General features: G+C 45.3%; 1 protein-coding gene across 1 annotated transcript in view; it reads left to right on the top strand.

The window, feature by feature from the left end:
- The first annotated feature begins 718 nt into the window (after nt 1-718).
- STK26 (serine/threonine kinase 26) overlaps nt 719-23,923 on the top strand; it is an 88,761-nt gene continuing 65,556 nt past the window's right edge. The window contains exon 1 of the mRNA XM_069943216.1: nt 719-1,086. Within this exon, the coding sequence (XP_069799317.1) occupies nt 1,045-1,086 (42 nt within the window). The 5' untranslated portion in view covers nt 719-1,044. The remainder of the gene's footprint in view (nt 1,087-23,923) is intronic.

The raw sequence follows: 23,923 nt of genomic DNA, 5'->3' as shown, positions 1-23,923 counted from the left end.
ATAGGAATTACACCCTGGGTCGTGACGTCACTTCTTCAGAGATATTTCTAACACTTCCTGATCTACTAAATTAAGGGAAATAGCTCTATATGTGCATTTCCCATAATTAATGTACATTAGAAATTTGTATAACTTTTCATAAGTAACAACATATCAAAAATTAATTTTGGCCGGACTTCTCCTTTAAATCGCCTGTACTGTAAGGTACTTGACCCAAGGCAACCTCCCCCTAATTCCCTCAGAATCTCAAAGAACTCACCACACTGACAATACCCCATACTGCCATACCATTAGAGCGCCGTGTGGATAACAGATATATTGATAGATACAGTTTTTTTAAAGTCTTAAAAAATATCAGACTGCACGCTGCTAAATGTAGTTTTCTGGCCAGCGCCATCTTGGATATTGACCGGTTTTTTAGAAAAACTTACAGCTAGAAAGATGGGATATTGCCCAAAATACTCAGGGAGACTTGGTTAGCAAGACCAGATAGGTCTGGAAGAATTTCATTTTTTAGCTCTTTAATGGAATACCCCTTTAAGTAGATGTGAATGTACCGTGTGCTTGCACCCAGCTACACTATTCCCGCCAGCCCCTGGTGACGGTACAGGAGCCGGTGCTGTACAGCTGCAGCTGTTAGTATGGACAGCGCGGTGACCGTTACCGGGTTACACCTGGCGCGTTCACATCCGCCGCCCCTCCCCGTCACCTTTACCTCCAGCACTGGATGACGACGTCCTAGGCCGAGGGGGCGGAGCGTCGCTAACGTCACCGGCGCGTCACGTGACCGGCTTTAGTCGGGCTCCACCCTGCGCACAAGAAGCTGCCGCAACCTCCCGTCCTCTCCCAATATGGCGCCGCTCGCCTGCTGAGCTCTCCCAGTTCCTCCCCTTCCCCGCCGTTCACCGAGACATGGTCACAGGCGGATAGTGGCAGCACCCGACAGCGCAGCATTTCCTCGTAAGCAGTGTGGGCCCGGCCCCGGAGCCCTCCGACACAACCCTCCTCTCGCCGACAGCCGGAGCAGGAGGCCTCAACGCCGCCATGGCTCATTCCCCGGTAGCCGTGCAAGTGCCTGGGATGCAGGTGAGAGGCCCTGGGGAGGAGGCTGTGTGCTGGGAGGGAGGTGGTGTGTGCCTCCAGGAGCTGTGACTACATCCATGTACCCAGTGCTTCCTAGTGCCCCATGCTATGCGGTGTGTTCCTTACTGGGGGGCACTTCCTTAAAGGGGAGTTCCACTTATCAGTTTCTGAATACTATTGATACATGTCAGTAGTGAAGCCTCCCATACCAGTGTCATAAAGAACTGACTGGGCCCGGGACTATCCTGTACAATCTCAGCTTCTGCCACCTGCCTAAGGGCCCTGACTCCATGGGGCTCCTAACCATGGGGGTCAGGGATGTCTTCTCCCCACATGTCAGGGGAGTTGCTCTTTAAACCCCTTCCTCTTATGACATGTTGTATATAGAAGTGTTGATCAGGACCAGCAGCTGGGAGCAGAGGAGGGAAAAGTTTTGAAGCTTTGCCGCAAAGTTTTGTAGATAACTTTTTTGGCTTTGTTAGGAATTATTATTGTTTCGCCATAGATCAGGGATGGGGAACCTCCAGCTATTGGAAAACTACAATTCCCATCATGCCTGGACAGCCTTCGGCTGTCCAGGCATGATGGGAGTTGTAGTTTTCCGACAGCTGGAGGTTCCCCATCCCTGCCATAGATGCATTGGTTCTCCGTGTGTGATGGTCTATAGCAGGAATGGGGAACCTGCCAGCTGTTGCAAAACTACAATTCCCATCATGCCCTGAACAGCCAAAGTTTTGTTCAGGCATGATGGGAGTTGTAGTTCTGCAACAGCCAGATGTTCCCCATTCCTGCTCTGTCAGTGATGTTAAAGGGAAAAAAACTTATACAGTACTGTGCATGTGATGTATGAAAACTTTGTGTGTGTAACAGCAGCCGTATAACCAGTGTCTATTCTCTGTTGCGACACAACAGTTTTTAGCTGGCAGTTGTAGTTCTCAAAGTATTGGTAGGAAATCACTGATCTATATCAATGACTCCTAAGCTGAAGTACAACTACCACCAGCATGCATTGGTCTGTAAACTTTTGTTATCAAACACAGGTGTCAAACTTGCAGCCCTCCAAATGTTGCAAAACTACAATTCCCATCATGCATCGGCAGCCAACAGCTGGAGGGCCACATGTTTGGCCCCCCTGTAAATCTTTCAGTACACTCGTAGTCTGATGACCACACTTGTCTGTATATAGATATCTGGGTATTTACTTTGGATATAGATATGCTGGGAGTTGTAGTTTAGCAACAGCTGGGGAGCTGCAGATTGGGGGTCATGCATCTGTAGTGCTAATCTCTTACCTGTTGCAGAACTACAACTCCCAGCATACCCTGACAGATAAAGTGAACAGTCAGATGGCAATATTTATATACCATCAGGGCATGCTGATACTTGTAGTTTTGTAACAGCTGGAGAGTCAGAGTTTCGGGATCAGTGATCTGTCATAGGCCTTATGTAACTCCCTCCTGGTGTAATGTAGTGACATCTGACCAGTTCCTCTTACTGTGAAGGCATGCTGGGAGTTGTGGTTTGTGAGTCATATGTTTGGTATTACTTGTCTATAGCAACCTTCCTTTCTCAGGGCATGCTGGGATTTGTAGTTTTGCCGCAGCTATAGACCTGTGATCCCCAACCTGCTAGCTCACAGATGGGGAACCTTCGGCCCTCCAGCTGTTGCCAAACTACAATTCCCATCATGCCTGGACAGCCAAAGCTTCGCTTTGGCTGTCCAGGCATGATGGGAATTGTAGTTTTAAAACAGCTGGAGGGCCGAAGGTTCCCCATCTGTGTACTAGGTCATACTAAGAGTAGTAGTTATGCTAGAGCTGGAGCTTGTCTGTGCTCCATATAAATCCCTCCTGACTACACCTGCAGTCTAATGGCGTCCTCCTTTGTGTACACCTGTCTGACCGCTTCCTGTCAGAGCCTTTATAAGGCTCAGATTGTGTGCTGTAAAGTGTGGCGGGGACCTGGTGTGCACTTATATACGGCAGGGCCGTGCCTTGTGCCGTCACTCACTCCTGGGTACACACTCCTTATCGGGATCTTGGTGTGTTTCTAGGGCTTGTTATATATTTAGAGTTTTTGCTTTGTCATTGTTTGAGGTTTGTGTATTGCAGTATTTTGCATAGTGTGGTGTACAGTGTATTTATTTAGCAATAAGCCTTATGTAGGTTACATTGAAGCGTACACTGTTACGGTATATGACAAGGGATCCTAATGTGCTATTCTCTTATCTGCAGCATATAAATGCATGTCCCCTGGAGCCTTGTCACTATATTATCACTTGCTTTCAAGCCACTGACTTTCCACTCAAGTTGACACTTAAGTTGTAGTTATTTTCTGTTTATCCGTGGCTCAGGTAAAGCTACTTTTTTTTTTTTTTTTTTTTAATGGGCATGCTTTACAGCAGGGATGGGAAACCTTCGACCCTCCTGCTGTTGCAAAACTACAACTCCCATCGTGCCTGAACAGCCAAAGGTTGCCCTTTCCTGCTTTAAACCTGGAGGCTAGCGCCCAGTTTGCTCAAAATGTAACCCAGCCGGAATCAAGAAGATTTTGAGGTTCACTAACGTGAGCAAATCGAAGGCCTTATTCACATGTCTGTAGTGAGGGCAGCACTTTGTGCATCCGTAGTGGTCCCCAATTCATGGACCACTACATTCTTGACCAGGGATGAGGAATCTTTGGCCCTCCAGCTGTTGCAAGACTACAGTTTTGCAACAGCAGGAGGGCTGAAGTTTCCCCATCCCTGTTTGAGACAGTGACGCGTCCCGCAATTGTGTCTCCGCAGGAGGACATGTCCAATTGTTTTGCTGCGATAATCACCGCTTATTCAGGTATCCACAAATATTTCGTATATGTGAATAGGTACATTGACAGCTATGGGCCCTAAATTGCAGACGTGTGAATGAAGCCTTAGATTTATTGTACTTATTAAGTAGTTGTCCACTTTAAGCCCATTTTGGCATACACAACAGTTTGGGGACTTGGGGCCCCTTTCACACGTCTGTATTTTATACTGTCTGGATTAACAGGTCCGTAACATTAACAGATGCGGACATTATAGTACCCATTGATTTGCACAGACCCTTTTACACATCTGTAGTTGCGGTAGACCCTGAAAAATTTCAATAATCACCTGTTACAATCACTGGGCACTGCTAAAAGTTTGAATGCTGCGTGTCTGCAAAACTGGTGTGAATAGGGCCTTAAAGGGGGTTATCCAGTGCTACAAAAACATGGCCACTTTCTTCCAGAGGCAGCACCACTCTTGTCTCCAGGTCAGGTGCGGTTTTCAATTAAACTCCATTCACTTCAATGGAACTGAGTTACAAAATCCCACCCAAACTGAAGACAAGAGCGGTGCTGTCTCTGAAGGAAAGTGACCATTTTTTTGTAGCGCTGAATAACCCGTTTAAGTTTCCGATTCCTGCCTGGTCCGCTGCTGGCTCAAAAACAGCAGTGTGACAGCAGCCCTAGTACACAGGGTGACTATCGGCCGACAGTTGCCCCGCGTAATCGCGCTATTGATAGGCTTTTCTGATCTGCTGAAAAATCATTGGCTGTTGTAATGGGGGATGTGCACTGATGTGACTGGCTGGTGTCAGCGAACGACCGCACCACTCATCCCTTATGTGAGGGCTTTGTAACGGTCCGTTTACACGAAACGATGATTCGCCCAATCGATCGTTCAATGATTTTGAAGAAACAATTTGGTTTTTATAACAATCGGCGTTTAGACGAATAAATCGTTAGAAAAATCAATAGTTTTTAGGATCGCTTAAGCCCATCTCACACACAGGGTGAATCTTTGAAGGACTGTTTACACGAAGCGATCTGCGAATTTTAAGTAAACGATGATTTGAGAACATGTTGAATGATCACAATGAACGATTTCTTGCTCGTCGATTGATCGTTCACTGTGTTTACATGAGCAGATTATCGCTCAAGTGTGATCGTTATTGCAAAAATTCGATCGATAATATTTCTGTGTAAACGCACCATAAGTGATCACCAACATTGATTGTTTACAGTCAGGCTTAGGCTGATATAAGCCCTTACTGGCAGGTTTGCACGTAGATTAGATTGTTGGGGCTCTCTGTATAATCTTTACTTGTTATGAGGGTGCCTTGACATTAAGCTGATAGCAAAGTAGAGGAACACATAGGGGGAGATTTATCAAACATGGAGTAAAGTGAAACTGGCTCAGTGGCCCCTAGCAACCAATCAGATTCCACCTTTCATTTTCCAAAGAGTCTGTAAGGAATGAGAGGTGGAATCTGATTGGTTGCTAGGGGCAACTGGGCCAGTTTCACTTTACTCCATGTTTAGTAAACTCATGTTTGGATAAAACCCTAGTGCACTTAGTAGAAGCAGTGTTACATACTGCTCCATGGCGAAGGTCTGTCATGGCAATATACGGTCACTGTGTGGTAGCACCCATGTACCTGGACACTGTTGTAGTTATTCTTGCTCTTGCTGTAGTTCAGGGATGGGGAACCTTTGGCCCTCCAGCTGTTACAAAACTACAATTCTCATCACGCCTGGACAGCCAAGATTTGGCGGTGGAACTAGTTTTGCAGCAGCTTGAGGACTGAGGGTTCCCCATTCCTGCCATAATGTATATTTCATTAGAGATGCAAGTGCTGCCATATACAGATCCACATTATAAAATAAAGTCCCTAAAATTTCTTTCTACTATGACTCTTCATATGTCGCTGCCCATGGTAACACTGGCAATTCTTTCCATACTTGTTGTTTATTCAGTCTCCTTCCCCCAGTTCTGAGCTGCTGCTTTCTGCTGAAGACACAAAAACATGTGAACTTTCATCCTCCCCTCCCTTCCTAAGCGGCTGATGTAAACATGTCCCTGGTAGGCTTTATCTACAACTTTTGTGGCTTCTTTGTACAGCTGTGGGGTTAATCTGAGGTCAAGTTTCTGATGAACCCCTTTAAAGGGGTAGTTCAGCAAAAATGCTTCTCTTTCAAATCAACTGGTGCCAGAAAGTACCAGAGATCTGTAATTCACTTCTATAAAAAAATCTCCAGTCTCTGTACTTATCAGCTGCTGTGTGTCCTGCAGGAAGTGGTGTATTCTTTTAGTACAAACACGGTGCTCTCTGCTGCCACCTCTGTCCTTAGCAGTAGCAAATCTTCATAGAAAACCTCTCCTGCTCTCAGACTGGAAATAATACCACTTCCTGCGGGACATACAGCAGCTGATAAGTAGAAAAAGACTTGAGATTTTTTTTTAATAGAAGTAAATTACAAATCTATGGCACTTTCTGGTACCAGTTGATTTGATCAATTTTTTTTTTCCGCTAAACTACCCCTCTAAGGGCCCTATTATGCAACAGATGTCTGACAGATTATTTGACAGATTTTTGTTCAACCAAAGCCAGGAACAGATTATAAACTGAGAACAGGTCATAAAGGAAAGACTGACATTTCTTTTCTTTTTAAATCCATTCCTGGCTTTGGCTGAAAAAATCTGTCAGATAATCTGTTGGTGTAATAGAGCCCTTAAAGAGTCACTGTCTTTTTTTTTTTTTTTTTTTTTTTTTTGCAGAAATCAATAGTCCAGGCGTTTTTAAGAAACTTTGTAATTGGGTTTATTAGGAAAATATGCCATTATCTGCGTTCAAAAAGACTTTCCCCAGGTCCCCCCTTTCTCCTCTCTCTAGTCCACTGCTCATTATCAGGAAATCTCGACTTTTACATCAGTCGAGCCCTGTGTAGAGAGATTAGTCGCCAGCAGAGAACAAAGGATTACACAGTGGTACCTGTGTGGAAGCCGTATTCAGAGGTCAGTGCTGACTTCAGAGGAGATAGCCCAGTGATGTAGCAGTAAATTAACTCTTTGTTGTCCTGTTTTGGTGCCCCATCTCCCTCCACCCCTCCCCTCTCCATAAGAGAGCCATGAAGATGGGGGGGGGCTTCGAACTGCTTTTTCATGATAAAAATGCATTTTTCAGCTTATAAACCTAGTTACAAAGTTTCTTAAAATCACCTGTACTATTGATTTCTGCAAAAAAAAAAAACAAAAAAAAAAACGACAGTGACACTTTAAGCCCCTATTACACGGGCTGATGTTGAGGAGCAAACGATCGCTATCAGCGCTCGTTTGCTTCTCATTCACCGCTCGCTGCCACCGCTATTGCATGCGTCGACAGCGAGCGGGTGAGAGGCGTGTGTGTGTGTGTGTGGGGGGGGGGTGTCACGGGGACCTGCGGGGGGAGGGCCCACCCGGGTGATAGCATGTTGAAAGACAAGCGACAGCAGCGATCAGCCTATATCATATCGGCTGATCGTTGTCTTCTATTGCACGAGACACTTATTGTCCGTCACGGCTGATATAATCTGAATACAGCCGATGATCCCTTTGTATAATAGGGCCTTCAGTGTAAGCAGGGTCTGTGTCTCTAGTCAGCAGGTCTCCTGGGTGAGCTCTTGCAGGCCTCACATCTGCAAGATAGAGGTGATGAGACGCTACACACAGTGTATTAGGGAAACTGCTTAGGCATAGGAAAATGTGGAGCAGTGTTGGATTACCTGATATTTTTCCCTCAATTCTTTGTCTTTCAAGGTCACAATTCAGAAATGACATACAAGTGCAATATCAGCTCGTATTCTTGGTCACCTTCCAACTCAGATAAACTCTCATTCAGTTCTGTCTTTACAATCCTAGCCACAAAGGGGACTCTTGTCACCTTGTGCGCATGTAAGAAGTCACTGAAGTCTGACTTGGTAGTTGTTTTTTTTATTTGACAAATCCTGATCTGTCAGAAGTGTAATGAAGTCAGCGAAACCTGCCGCTTCCCTCTGTGGGAGATCCATAATGACTGTTCACTGTAAATGTTATTGTCGGCCTCTTCCTGCTCCATTCTCCCTATGAAGACGCTTTCCTCACTTGGTAGTGAGAGATTGCACAGTCATGAGTGTGAACCCTGGACTATTCCCCCCAGGCTCGCTTAGTGTCCTCAGAACTTGGCAAATTCATAGCACTGCAGCATTACACTTCTGCATAACCGAGCTCCAGCCTCATGTGTAACCAGGTCGCTGGGAGTTACTAAAGTGTCCTGCTGCTGCCTCGTCTGTCTGTTCTCTGATGGATTGCAGGCCGCCATGGGTTTAAAGGTCAGGGAGAGAATTACATTAAAATGATGCTTACAGCTTTCATATGGATAAATCTAAATGAAAGCCTAAAATGAAAGTGGCCATCAGCTGTTTGCAGGAGGTTATGCTTTATGAACATCCTGGCCGGGCTCACGGTAGCAACGGACAAATAGAGTACTGCACACACGCAAACACGCAGCAAACACGCAGCAAACACGCAGCAAACACGCAGCAAATATGCAGCAGATTAGATCTAAATAACTGAACACAGCATCAAATCTGTACCAACAAATCTGCTGCGTATTTGTTGCGTATCTGCTGTGTATACGGTGTGTGGGTTTGTACCCTTAAAAAGATTAAAGGCCCGGTATGCATGAGTTGCTCTTTCTGTGGGGAAACAAGAGAAAGGCACACAACAAACGGTCTTAAAAAACAAAACAAAAAAAACTAAGCTTCAGCATAACCAATTTTGGAAAAACTGCAATTGACCCAACAACACAGTGAGCAAAATATGCCCCCCCCCCAATAAAGGTGAAATATCATACCAGCTGGAAAGGTAGTGTGGGGCAGGAAAGGGTTAAACACATTGCAGCCACTATTGCAGCCATAATGGAGCAATTTTGCAAATAGCCTCAATTAAACATCTACTGGTTTGTCTGTAGCTCTTATGAGGACCTGCGTGTCTCCTGTCACTGACTGCAAACAAACCTTGTACAGTCTGGATTCTGCAGTCATACTCCCCATAAGGTGGGGTTCAACCTTCTGCGGAGCTCCTTGGGAAATTCCACCTTTTTTGCTGGATCCAAGTAGACAAAAAACTACTGCAAGCAGTAACTTTTTTTTTTTTCACTCCAATCTTTGCAAAATAGACACCCGATGGCCCCCATTATAGTTGATGAGATCTGTGGCGGTTGACGGTGTCTCCAACATGAAAATGTGAACCTGACATAGACATGACTAGCAATCTCCTTACCGGTAAGGGGTATGGCTGCAGGATTGGAATACAGATTTTGTGTGGCCTAGTCAAGGAGACATAGAGATCTGCATTGAAGAATTTGGGAAAGGCTGTTTGGAAAGTAGCTTTTTTTTTTTTTATGCCTCGGAAAAATTAATATACAGTTGTACGTAACCTTTAGAAAACATCACTGATACTGGTTGTATGATACCCTGGGGTATGATACACAGATACACAGAAGACCTATACATGGTGCATCAGATATTATCACACCTGTTCTTTGTATGGCATATCCGCAAAACATGACCTGTCGGTGGGCCATGAGGACTGGAGTTGAGACTATATAAATAGTCTAATCTACCCCTGTCTGTAATGAGAACACTGCTGGAGAGTGATCTGTACACAACAGGCAGGTGGCCACACTGAAAACGGTAAGACTTAAAGCGTAACTGTCATTTCAGGGCCATTTTTTTTAAGACATTAAATATCCACAGTACAAGCGATTTTAAGAAACTCTGTAATAGGTTTTATGTACTAAGAGAGTTTCCTTCTGTACTGAAAAAGCAATCTCCCAGCCTCCCCCCTCTCATCAAATGAAGCAGGATTTCTGTCTCCATTATGTGGCTATGGAGAGGGGAGGGGCTGTTAGGAGTGACTGAGCACGGAGCAGTCCTGCACAGCACAACACCCTGCAATCTTCTCTCAGTAAGTTCATAGATAAGCACTGACCTTTCTGACACCTGAAGTTAGCGTTTTAGGTGCCCAGAGAGTCTACAAACAGCTGACCTTCATGTCACCTCTTCCTGCTCCCTCATCTCCCTCGGCCCCTCCCCCCTTCATAGGCTTACAATGGAGAGAGCAGAGCTTGTCTTCACTGGCTTCTCTGTAATGAAGACGTGTTTGCTTGATAATGCACAGATAAGAAGTCGGGGGGGAGGCTGGGAGATTGCTTCTTGGGCACAGAAGGAGGCTTTTTTGGCTGATGAAACCTATTACAGAGTTTCTTAAAATCGCTTATACTACTGATTTCTGCAATAAAAAAAAACATGACAGTTACTCTTTAAAGTGTATTTGAGGGGCCTGTATGTTAGCCCCACAAAGCACCCCATTTCAGAAACTACACCCCCAAAACTCTGCAAAAGCACATCCAGAAAGTTTTTTAACCCTTAAGGGGAGTCACAGAAATAAAAGCTAAGTGTGTAAGAAATTAGAAAATTTTAAATTTCTGTGCAGAGATTTTATTGTAATCCAGTAATTTTTCATAATTATAAATCTATTACCAGAGAAATGCACCCCAATATTGATTGCTCCGTTTCTGCAGTTTATAGAAATACCCCATATGTGGCCCTATTGCGCTATTTGACGCAACCACAAGCCTCAGATATAAAGGAGCGCCTAGTGAATTTCAACGCCTCCGTTATATTTGGTCATTTTTGACCGTACCACTTCAGGTTGGCAGAGGCTCTGGGGTGCCAAAACCTAAAAAACACCCCTAAAGGGACACCATTTAGAAAACTACACCCCTCAAGGAATGTAACAAGGGGTGCGGTGAGCATCTGGACCCCACAGGTGCTTCACAGATTTTCCGAACAATATGGCGTGAAAAAAGAAAAATTTATTTTTTACACTAAAATGTTGTTCTAGCCTTCAATTTTTCATTTTCTTAAAGGGATAAGAGGAAAAAAAAGACACAAAATGTGTAGCGCAGTTTCTCCCGAGTACGGAAATACCCCACATGTGGACATAAAGTGCCAAGCGGGCGCAGGACGAGCCTCCAAAGGGAAGAAGCGCCAATTGGCTTTTGGAAGCTGAATTTCACTGGAAAGGATTTCAAGGGCCTTGTCGCAGTTACAGAGCCCTTGTGCTGCCAAGACACTGGAAACCCCCCACAAGTGACCCCATTCTGGAAACTACACCCCTCAAGGAATCTAACAAGGGGTTCAGTGAGCATATGGACCCCACTGGTGACGGGCACAAATGTGGAACAATGTGACGTGAAAGGGAATATTTTCATTTTTTCACTTTCATGGCGTCATCAAGGGGTCAATATCCTCACTGCACCCCTTGTTAGATTCCTAGTGTAGTTTCCAGAATGGGGTCACTTGTGGGGGGTTTCCAGTGTTTTGGCAGCACGAGGGCTCTGTAAATGCGACATGGCGTTCATCATCCATTCTAGCCAAATCCAACCTCCAAAATCCAAATGGCGCTCCTTCCCTTCGGAGGCTTGCCCTGCGCCCACATGACGCTTTATGTCCACATGTGGGGTATTTGCGGACTCAGGGGGAATTGCTCTACACATTTTGTTTTTTTTCCCCCCCTCTTTTAACCCCTTGTGAAAAATATAAATTCAAGGCTAAACCAACATTATAGTGTAAAAAATGTAATATTTCATTTTCACGCCACATTGTTCCACATTTGTGCCCGTCACCTGTGGGGTCCATATGCTCACTACACCCCTTGTTACATTCCTTGAGGGGTGTAGTTTCCATAATGGGGTCACTTGTCGGGGGTTTCAACTCTCTTGGAAACACAGGGGCCTTTTGAATGCAACATGGCCCCTCGAAATCCATTCCATCCAAATCCAGCCTTCAAAAACCAAATGGCACTCCTTCCCTTCGGAGGCTTACCCTGCACCCGCATGGCGCTTTATGTCCACATGTGGGGTATTTCCGTACTCAGGGGAAATTGCGCTACACATTTAGTGTTTTTTTTTTTTTATCTTTTAGCCCCTTGTGAAAATGAAAAAATCATGACAAGATTAATGATTTAGAGTAAAAATTTTGTTGGTCTAGCCTTGATTTTTTCCATTTCCACAAGGGGTTAAAAAAGAAAATGAACACAAAACGTGTAGGGTAGTTTCCCCTGAGTACGAAAATACCCCACATGTGGGCATAATATGCCATATGGGCACAGGGCAAGCCACCAAAGGGACAGAGCGCCATTTAGAGGCTGGAATGGAGGATGGAGGCCATGTCACAATTACAAAGCTCCTGTGCTGCCAAGACAGTAGAAACCCTCGACAAGTGACCCCATTCTGGAAACTACACCCCATAAGGAATCTAACAAGGGGTGCAGTGAGCATATGGACCCCACTGGCGACGGGCACTTACGTAGAACATGTGCCGAGAAAATAAAAAATACAATTTTTTTCATTTTCACGTCCCAAATGTGGCTGTCACCAGGGGGCCATATCCCCGCTGCCCCCGTTGTTAGATTCCTTATGGGGTGTAGTTTCCAGAATGGGGTCACTTGTGGGGGGTTTCTACTGTCCTGGCCGCACAGAGGCTTTGTAATTGCATCATGGCAAGTCTCTAATGGGAATGGCGGCCATACCTATTTAGCTGGGGAAAAGGGACAATTCTAATTTATTTGGGGGTATTAGGCCAATTATTGGTTTATAAGGTTGAAAATGACAGGTGTCCATCAAACTCAATCTGTGTTGATCCAGAGGAAGGCAAAAAACCCTCGTGCGGCAGACGACAGTAGCTTTATCACAGGGGAAAAATTCCTTCCCGACTCCATAATGGCGATCAGAATAATCCCTGGATCAACGTGACCCCTGAAATAGGAATACGGGACAGAATTTAGATAATGTAGAACCCCAATGACGTGTGGTGCGCCTTGAAGCGATCCAGTATGCAGAGGCCGGGGGGATCAGGACAGGTGGCACACTGGAAAATGGTGTCCTTCTTGATCTCCCTGTTAGGCCACACTCTGCACTTCTTCTGGGGTCTCCCTTTCTCCAGTGTGGGGGACGTCACCTGGAAAATGTTGTCCTGGTGCGATACGGGGTCCTTCATATCCAGAAGCGCTGGGTCCGCTCCATGGCTGCTAAATATAAGGGCGCTATTACTGCTTCTGATATTTTCGGATCGTGCTGCAAGCTATAGTAGCTCAGGCAGCGAGGGACCGGAAGAGGGGGTGCTGGTATAAAAGTTATCCCGTACAGGTGGTAACCTTTATCCAGCAGTGGGAAGATCAGTTCCCGGACGATCTTCCCACTTGTTCCGAGGATGGGGGGGAGGGGGCATCTGGGGGCTGGATTCGGGTGTCCCTTCCTACATACACTCTAAGGGTACGTGCACACTGCGGAATGGCGAAGGATAACCCTTCGTGCATTCCACAGCTGGCACCCACCGGCGGACGGATGCAGGTGCACGTCTCCATCCGTGTCATAGATTCCATTCTATGCACGGGCGGATTCCGCTCTCCGTCCAATGTGTTAATTCTTTGGGTGGATGATGGAATCCGCCCATGCATAGATTGGAGTCTATGACACGGGCGGAGACACGCGCCCGCATTAGTCCGCCGGAGGGTGCCAGCTGCGGAATGCACAAAGGGTTATCCTTCGCCATTCCGCAGTGTGCACGTACCCTGGATCTGTAAGTGTACCCTGAGGTACACTCAGAGAGTTTGTAGAATTTCACGCCATACCGCCATCTCTTATTGGGACGGTACTGGCGGAAAAGACGTGTCTGGGGGGGAGTGTACGCTACGCTACCCCCAGACACGTCACTGGATGATGAGGATGAGGATGAATGGAGGAAAGAAGGATCCCCCCCATTCATCCTCACTGGCTTTTTCGGTGTCGGAGGCAATAATAACGTATGCGTCCGACGCCGAAAACACCCTGGGGGCCATCTTTATACGGGGATTGGTATATGGGGTATGTAGTGGTGTAGTGTCAAACTTTATTCAATGTAGTGTGGTGTAATGTAGTGTTTTTTACGTGTTTTTTTTACAGTATATAAAAAAAAAAAACTACGCCAACAAAGGAGTTGCTGATAAATGCCGCACTTATCAGCAGACCGTGGCAGTAGGATATAGAAAAAAAACACCCTACGCCAAAAAGGAGGAGTTGCTGATTAGCAGTGCACTTTCGTGCGATGCTGATCAACACTCAGCGGCGATAGGGTGCGGAAAATAGAAAAAAAAAATTTGGAAAAAAAAAAAACTTTCTACATTCTGAACATCCCTGTAGCTGCTAAGTGTATTACACATATCAGCCGCTAGAGGGCAGCAGAGCGCAAAATCCGGAAAAAGACGAGGCTGGAGCCGAAAAAAGCCAATGGGGACCGCCGGAAATAGCCGAAGACCCGATGGAAAGACGGAGGACGCCGTGAACCCGGAAGACGCCGATCAGGACCCCGGGACAGGTGAGTAATGTACAAATACCTGCTCTGGACCCCTCAGCTACCTAGCTGAGGGGTCCCGAGCAGGTATTTACTATTTTTATGGACTCTGATCGCCGTGCCACCGGCCCGATCGCCGTTCACGGCGATCAGGCCCGTGGCACCGTGACCAGCATTACTTTTTACAGTAATGGCGGTCGGTGCCGTCCTTGGACAGCACCGACCGGCATTTTTTCCGGGTCATCAGGTCACCGATGACCCGTAAAGGTTCCAATCGCCGCTATTGGCTGATCTGAATTGATCAGCCAATAGCGGCGATCGTAAGCACGGGGGGGTGTTAACCACCCCCCGTGCCGAGAAGCAAAGATGGCCTGCTATGATTTATAGCAGGCCATCTTCCCCGATCGCTGTGTGCGAACACACAGCGATCGGGGAAACATCGGGCGTAAATTTACGCCCGATGTCATTAAGGGGTTTAAGTGTCACACGTGTGTGTGTGTGTGTGTGTGTTTTTTTTTTTTTCAGAAATCAATAGTACAGGTGTTTTAAGAATCTTTGTAATTGGTTTTTTTTAGGCAAATATGCCATTGTCTGCATTCAAAAAGACTTTCCCAAGGTCCCCCCCCCTCCTTTCTCTCATCCACTGCTTATTATCAGGAAATCTTCACTCTTTTACATCAGGCGGGCCCTTTGTAACCTATGGAGAGGGGAGGGGGGAGGAGGGAGATAAGTCACCAGTAGCCATGGCCCGCACCTGCAGAGGTTCGAGTTTGTACGAACCTGAACTCTCGGCAATGATTCCCGCTGTCTTCCACCTCCGTGGAAAGGGTGGATACAGCCAGAGGACCGCCTGGAATACTGGGATACAGGCATAGCCATAGGCTGGTTCGTACGAACCCGAACCTCGGCAGGTTCGGACCATCCCTAGTCACCAGCGGAGAACAAAGGGTTACACAGTGGGAGCTGTATGAAAGCTGGTATTCAGAGGTCAGAGAGGTCATTGCTGACTGTCAGAGGAGATAGCCCAGTTATGTAGCTGTAAATTAACTCTTTGTTCTGTTTTGGTGCCTCATCTCCCTCAACCCCTCCCCTCTCCATAAGAGAACCAGAAGGACAGGGGAGAAAGCTTCAAACTGCTTTTTCATGATAAAAATGCATTTTTTGGCTAATAAACCCAATTACAAAGTTTCCTAAAATGGCCTGTACTGTTTTCTGCAAAAAAAAAATTAAACAACCGTGACACTTTAAATGTTGAATAGGATTGTTGCCTTGCCTAATCTAAGTTGTTAAAAAATGAGACATATCTCCATTTGCTCACAATGCTATGTATTCTTGTACAGGTTTATAAAAAAAATATCTGTAGAGTTGATTTCATTACTTTTTTTTTTTTTTTTGTGTCAATGTGAATATTACATTATAAAGTGGGACAGAAGGCTTGTGTCTGTTTCTAGACATAACCCATGACGTGACTGCTAGCTCGCAGCCTACGTGGTACGAGTCAATAGGCTTCTTTGACTCTCTATAATGGCTGGGACATCAGTGCACTCCTGTAAATGAGGAAGTGCCATTAGGTTAAGGTGCTTCTATTCTTAGCACCGAGCGGGTGTTACGTTATTGCCGGCTCAGGGCTCTTACACAAATTGTGCAATATTTCTTTTTCTGTAGTAATTACCATTGGCCTCTTCTGCTTATGGGGCTTAGTCATTTGTTTATTGAGATGCCTGTATACACGTATTAAGCATATGAGGCAATAATATAATCTTGTGTTCTGTAAAGTTTCTGTGTTTGTTTCATTTCTAGTAGATGGCAGACAACGCATGGTATCCAGAGTCGCTCTTATAAAGCCATGTTCTGGGTTTGGTTCTGCATCCAATGCCACTGACTGATGTATTCTATATTCATTCACATAGAACAGAAAATAGAAACCTCTATTTATGTTACTATAGAACAGGGGTAGGGAAACTTGGCTCGCCAGCTGTTGCAAAACTACAACTCCCATCATGCCTGGACAGCCTTTGGCTGTCCAGGCATCATGGGAATTGTAGTTTTGCAACAGCTGGAGAGCAAAGTTTTCCTACCCCTGCCTTAGAATGACCACGCGTATCAGCCGCTCAGTATCGATGGTCAGGTTCTCAGGATTACATCCCAGTTAGACTTGTCTTATTGATTTGTTGTGTCGTCTTTGGGACGGTCCCCTTTTGCCTTCAGTGAGCACAGTGTTCCACACATTTCCAGTTCTATACATTAGTGATATTGCTGAATTATTCACCCCATATAGCATGCAATGTTGTCCCACAAGTTATTTTAACCCTTAAGGCAGCTTGTGTTCACCCTCAGTGACTTCTGCTTTTGGGAAAGGTTGTTCCGATTACAGACAACTTTGTTTACAAAGGAAAATGCAACAGCTCTCCGCTATGGAAAGATAGACATGAAAATAGTTAGAGTCACTGTCGTATTTTTTATTTTTTTTGCAGAAATCAATAGTCCAGGCGATTTTAAGAAACTTTGTAATTGGGTTTATTAGCCAAATCTGCCATTATCTGCATGTAAAAAGCCTTTTCCCAGGTCCCCCCCTCCTTCCTCTTTTTCATCCACTCTGAAAAATCTGAAAATTGTGACTTGTTGCAGGAGACGTACCCAGTCTGTTCTAGGGAGAGGGGAGGGGGGAGGAGGAAGGAGGGAGTTAGCCGGCAGCAGAAAGCAGATAACAGAGGATTACAGGCACGGAGCTGGGTGACAGCTGTAATCCGAGCTCAGACAGGTCACTGGTGATGGTCACAGGAGATATCCCGTGAGGGATTTGTAGATTAACTCTTTGTTGTCCTGTTTTGGTCTTTTCTTTAGCTCTCTCCATAGGAGAACAATGAAGACAGGGGGGAGAGCTTCAAACTGCTTTTTCATGATAAAAATGCATTTTTCGGATAATAAACCCAATTACAAAGTTTCTTAAAATCGCCTGGACTATTGATTTCTGCAAAAAAAAAAAATCACGACAGTGACACTTTAAAAGCAGCCCCCCAACTGCTACAAAAAATTCCCACAAAAATGAGGCTCTTGTTACAAGCAGTGTAAACAAACACCACCACGATAAGGTGGCCTCGTGTCGGGATGGACCTACACTGTACTATGGCCTCTCCATGGCATGTAATACGCCTGTGCTCTGGGCATGCAGGATCCGTGCAAACTATGGAATCTGCGTGTATAATCCGTCGCTCATACCCGCACAGAGCGGCGTGCCTCTCCGCCGTGCCATAGACACTATTCTGTGCACAGGCGGATTCAGTGTTCCGCCGAAAGAACTGACATGTCAATTATTTCGGTGGAATCCGCCCGTCTCTATGTCTATGGGACGGGGGGAGATGTGCGCCGCCGTGTGCGGGTACGAGCGACTGAATCTGCCGCGGGTCATACGCGCTGATTCCATAGTGTGCACGCACCCTTGTACTGGCAAAAGTAATTACACCACCTAGGTGGGGTAGGTGGAGTGCACGACCAAGTAGAGTGTGCTCCTCCCCCATCTGGAACACAGAAAAAAAAGACAAATGTGGCCAGCTCTCCTAGAACACCATTCACACTAGGAAAGAGCATGTTGCTATGGCTGAAATTGCAAACACACAAAAACGGCAACAGCTCACTGCAATGGCAAGATACAGACATGAAAATAGTTAAAAGCAGCCCACCCAACTGCTTAAAAAAATTCCAGCAAAAATAATAACCTTATCGTGCTGGGGTGGTTTACACTGTTTGCAAATGGTAACCAAGAGCCTCATTATTTTTGTGAGAATTTTTTTTAGCAGTTGGGGCGCTGCTTTTAACTATTTTCTTGTCTGTAGTGGGTCTGCATCTTGCCATTGCGGTGAGCTGTTGCATTATTCTGTGTCTTTGTGTATTTGCAATTTCAGCCATAGCAACGTGCTCCTGCCTAGTGTGAATGGTGTTCTAGAAGAGCTGACCACACTTTGTCTTTTTTTCTTTGTTTACAAAGGGCAACACTGAGGAAGTTGTAACATTAGAATAAGCCCCAAGCTGTCATGGCATGCTTAGTAGAGATGAGGGAACATGGAGCATGTTCAGGTTCTTTCAAACCAGAGCATTCAGCATTTAAAGGGGAACTCCAGGTAGAAGTTGAAAAAAATGAAACTTCTGCAGAAGCAAATAGCATTATTTACCCATCTATCCCAGTTTTGAAACTACCAAAATCCATTTGTTTTGGGTTTTTTTGTTCTGTATTGTGTTTCTGTACTTCCTGGTTTGAGTAGTTCTAGAATGCAATGCTTTCCCTCAGCTGTTCATCACAGTCCTCCACCCTGCCCATTCCCTGCCCAAATCTGTTGCAGAACATCTAGGCTGTGTTCACACATTGCTGTTTCATTGTGTTAATGGATTATTTGCAGTACTTTATCATTTCATTGTGGTCCCACCCGCACAGCACACAGTTACTACCTGTAACACCACACAGCGCGCTGTATTCTCTACCTGTAACACCACACAGAACACTGTATTCTCTACCTGTAACACCACACAGCACGCTGTATTCTCTACCTGTAACACCACACAGCACGCTGTATTCTCTACCTGTAACACCACACAGCATGCTGTATTCTCTACCTGTAACACCACACAGCACACTGTATTCTCTACCTGTAACACCACACTGCACATTGTATTCTCTACTTGTAACACCACACAGCACGCTGTATTCTCTACCTGTAACACCACACAGCACGCTGTATTCTCTACCTGTAACACCACACAGCACGCTGTATTCTCTACCTGTAACACCACACAGCACGCTGTATTCTCTACCTGTAACACCACACAGCACGCTGTATTCTCTACCTGTAACACCACACAGCACGCTGTATTCTCTACCTGTAACACCACACAGCACGCTGTATTCTCTACCTGTATTCTCTACCTGTAACACAACACAGCACGCTGTGTTCTCTACCTGTAACCCTGATCATAGAATACAGTAAAGAACTTTTCGAATATTTTTTTTTTTTATTTCCATGCACATATTATGATCAAGCATCTTTTATCTTTGAAGTTAAAGAGGACCGGTCACCCCCGTGGGGGGTGACAGGTTCCCTTTAAGGAGTTTTTTGTGCACATGGGATTGGCAGTGCCGGCTCTCATCCTCTGTACCGTTTAGGATCATTTACTTGTGTTACTGCATCATTTTTGTGACTACTCTGCAGTACTGCAATGACACTCCCAACATGTGTGAACAACAGCCCTAATTTCACTGCAGAATTTTCAGAGAAATCAGTGCAACACCTGTTTCTGGCCGGTCAGAGATGGTGAATGGGTTTTGGGTAATCCAGCCAAGCCTTCTGGGACATCACGCCCTGCCCCCTGTCTGCATCATCAGCCTGTGCTCAGCAAACACACACCATGTGAGACAGAGGCATGGCATATTTGTCTCCTAAGGTGGAAGAGCAGTGGGAGCAGGAGACAATGTGAATTGGCACAGAGGCCAGTTCTCTTCACACATCTGTATAACTTTTAATGTACTTTTAATAGAAAACAAGTTTTCCTTATGTGGAGTTCCCCTTTACTTACCGGTGGCTAAATAAAAGATGGGAACAGTCATAGGCTGTATCCATGTTTTCCAGGACTCCCTGAGCTGCATCCAACTACTTCAGTCACTGGTATTCAAATGCTCAACGCTCTGGCTTGGATGAACCTGAACATGCTCTATGTTCCCTCATCTCTAGTCTGTTATTTTAACGTTTCATAATGGTCAGAACATATTGGTTTTAAACAATGTGTGCACTTATTTTATGTCTTGTATCTGTTTCCTTCCCTGCTACATCACTAAAGCAAGGGTCTTACAGAATCTGCATATGTCGTTGCAGCAATGCAAGTAAACGGCGTATTTTTATACCCACTATAAAATTTCTATGCAATAGAATGAAGGCGATGTAAATGAAATCCCCCATTGTGTTCCATATTGCTGTGGAGTCTGTGCCTAAAAGGCTATGGATTACAGCAAATTACAATGGTGGTAAGCTGTTTGTAGATTCCATGCCTAGTCTGATGCTTTAGCTATGGGGTTTTAATGCAGATTACCCTTAAAAATCCACTGTGCGTTTGTCCATGGCAATTCCCATACTGAGTGAACAAGGCCTAAAAAAAATAATCTTGGGATGAGAAACCAGCATTCGTATATATTATGTGTTTGGAATCTGTCGGACACTAGTGGCCTGCATCCTGTGCCTCCAGCTGCTGTTAAAGGGGTAGTGCACCAATTTTTTTTTTCTTTCAAATCAACTGCTGCCATGAAGTGCCAGAGATTTGTAATTTACTTCTATTAAAAAATCTCAAGCCTTCCAGTACTTATCAGCTGCTGTATGCCCAGCAGGAAGCGGTATTATTTCCAGTCTGGAGAGCAGGAGAGGTTTTCTATGGGGATTTGCTCCTTCTCTGGACAGTTCCTGACATGGACAGAGGAAGCAACAGAGAGCACTGTGTCAGACAGGAAAGAAAACACCACTTCCTGCTGGACACACAGCAGCTGATAAGTACTGGAAGGCTTGAGATTTTTTAATAGAAGTAAATTACAAATCTCTGGCACTTCATGGCAGCAGTTGATTTAAAAGAAAAAATTTTTTGGTGCACTACCCCTTTAAAGCCCATCTGCTAGTATGCAGCCCTTGCTTAAACTCTATACATTGCCTATGCATGCTGCGCGCTCCTCTTGCGCTCTGCTTCTCCCCGGGTCCCACACGTTGCAGCCATATGCAAACCTATATCAACGATCAGCCGATGATCGTTGTCATCAGCCGATCGCTGTGTTTATTACACGGAGCAATAATTGGCCGGATAGGGCCAATTTATCTTTCCGTGTAATAGAGCCCATAGATTCACTACAGCCAGGTGTTATAGGCCGCTGCCGTATACATGTATTTTCCCACCTCCAGAAGCATTCCCCTGCTATTAGCTGTTCTGTGCTGTTCACAAATTGTTTGCCCATGAAGTGGTTTATTCTATTCGCTTCTAGTGACGAATCTTAACCAAAACAATATGCGGCTTCTGGAGCTAGAACAGTCTCTCCGTGAGAACTATTGGCCTGACTGTCTTGCATTGTGTATATCGTCATAGACGTCACTTGCACGGCCTCTCATTTTGTAAAGTAACATGTCTACTAATGATATAGCTGTTCATCTTATGGGCAGAGAATTTGCTTGTACATACAAATATGTCCAGAAAGTTATATATTACTTTGTTTGCCTTGGGGCAAGTTGTTGCTGGCACCATTGGACTCCGACAGCCGCTACCACTCAAACCACAACTATACATAAACAGTAGTTAACACAGTACACACAATATTTAGACAGATGGATAGCCTCACTGTAAACAGGAAGGCACAGGCCTTATAGGAATTCAGGACGCCTGAGCAGCTACCCCTTTTCTGGGTGGACAGTGTATTCTTTCTTGCCCTGGGACTTTAGAAGTATAGTTTAAGGCCCCGTTCCCACTGAGGAAAGGTAGCGGAATTCCGCGACGGAATTGTCTGCCGCGGAATGCCGTTAGCCTCCCGCTCATAATGGGAGTCTATAGGAGGCGCGCGCTCCTGCTCTGTACGCGCTGAAGAATGAACATGTTCATTCTTCAGCGCGGACAGGGCAGGAGCGCGCACCTCCCATAGACTCCCATTATGAGCGGGAGGCTAACGGCATTCCGCGGCGGACAATTCTGTCGCGGAATTCCGCTACCTTTCTTCAGTGGGAACGGGGCCTTAGGGTAGCTTCACACATACTCTGTCTGCAGCGGATTTCACACTGCGATTTTGCAGCAAAATCTGCTGCGGATCCTGGTATAGTGAAGGCCTAAGGGGTCACATACCCGCAGCGGAATTTTCATTCTGCTGCGGATACGTGACCCGGCCCCTTTAACTGCACCCCGGCCCGGAGCATACATTACCTGCTCGCCGCCACGGCTGTGTGTGAGGCTCCCGGCTCCCCATCAGCCAATCAGTGCACAGCAGCAAACTACCCCTTTAATCTGAATGGGGCTTGCTGACAACCATCTACTTGCTGCAGGAACCTTACCTAAAGGAATAGAACTGACTGGGGAATGTTACTGCTAACTACATGACCGTTTTCTTTTCTTTTTTCTTTTTAAATAAATGGCTCCACTATCGTCCACAGGCAGTGTTTAGTATTAGAACTAGAGATGAGCGACTCTACAGTAAATGGGACTGAAATTGGGCTGATTGTCAGACTTAAATGAATGGAAAAGTGTCCTTATAGCTAGGAAAAGTCAGATATGACATTTAGGTCTCAAAGAACCATATTCAAGTTTGGACTGAATTTTTGCTGACCAAAATGAACTGTAGATTCACTTATCACTTGACAGCCAATGTGTTAAAGGGAAATTGAAATTGAAATGGCACCATGTTATAGAGCTGAAGTTTTTTGGGAAAAGTTCAAGGATAAACTTGTCATTTATTCATGTAAACCTGTGCTGGTTCTGCTCAAATAGTCATGTGGGTGGTCCTACTCAGTGAGTGTGTATTAATTTGTATATAATCACTGAGTAGGACCACCCCAATGGCTACATAGCCCAGAAGGGGCAGAGATTCACACAAATAAATTACAAGTAGTTAAAGGTGTTATCCAGAGAGCAGAAAAGGTTCTACCTCTTCTAATTTCCGGTCCTCCACTTTTTCTCTGACCATTTCTGCTGATAACTTTCGTAAACGTCTGGCGGGAGCATGTTGCAGCCAATGATCAGTAGCTTCCTGATACTACAGATCTCACAGCGATATCTGGCAGCTATTAGATATTGTGTACGGGCATGGTTGTGCCGATATTCCAATGCCCCCTGCATTCTTCCACCCTCCTCTCGTCTGCCGGCTGTATCAGCAGAGACGGTCAGAGGGAGGAATTGGAGCACCGGCTTTTGGAGAGGAGGCTTTCCTGCTTTCTGGACAAGACCTTTAAGTGGTTCTACTCAGTGATTATATGTACTTGTAGCTGTCACTCACTGAGTAGGACCGCCCACATGACTACTTGACCCAGAATGAGCTTAGATTTATATAAATGAACTTTTCCCACTATACTATATATCGGTCTCCTCCGCTGCTCATGATGCCTGCAGACTAGGTAACAATGGGACTGGTTCCTTTTGACTCTTATTATTGGGATGCAATACAGACACACCCCATGGGGAGGAGTGAGGCTATTTCTGGGCTTGGTGTTATGTGCTATTACACCAACTAGAAGCTTTTGATAGGGTAATGGATGTGTACACCACCTTTCATGGGTTCCTTTTAGGATAAGTGCCATAGTGCATATCTTTACCACGTGTATTTATGAGGTAAATAAGGAAGAATAACACATGAAATAAGAATAATCACATAACTAGATGATCTGCTCTCATGTAATATTGGATTAGCTTTGTAGTGAAGTGCTGGCTGAAGAGGCGTCTCGTTGCATCATGTGGGAGCTCTAGTGACTTACTTTTCCCAGGCTTTTTTTTTTTTTTTTTTTTTTACAGTATTTCCTGCAAACATGAGCTTAGTGAGATCGGCCAATTTGTGCTGAAAATATTTAATCTTCAAAGATTTGCCAAAACCTTAAAGCGGCACTATCAGCAGGTTCGGGCCAGTGAACCTGTGGATATGAGCCAGACG

Source organism: Dendropsophus ebraccatus, chromosome 10, assembly GCF_027789765.1.
Source record: "Dendropsophus ebraccatus isolate aDenEbr1 chromosome 10, aDenEbr1.pat, whole genome shotgun sequence".
NCBI classification, from domain to species: Eukaryota; Metazoa; Chordata; class Amphibia; order Anura; family Hylidae; genus Dendropsophus; species Dendropsophus ebraccatus.
Note: the sequence above shows the minus strand (reverse complement) of the source record. Positions and strands in the feature narration are given on the sequence as shown.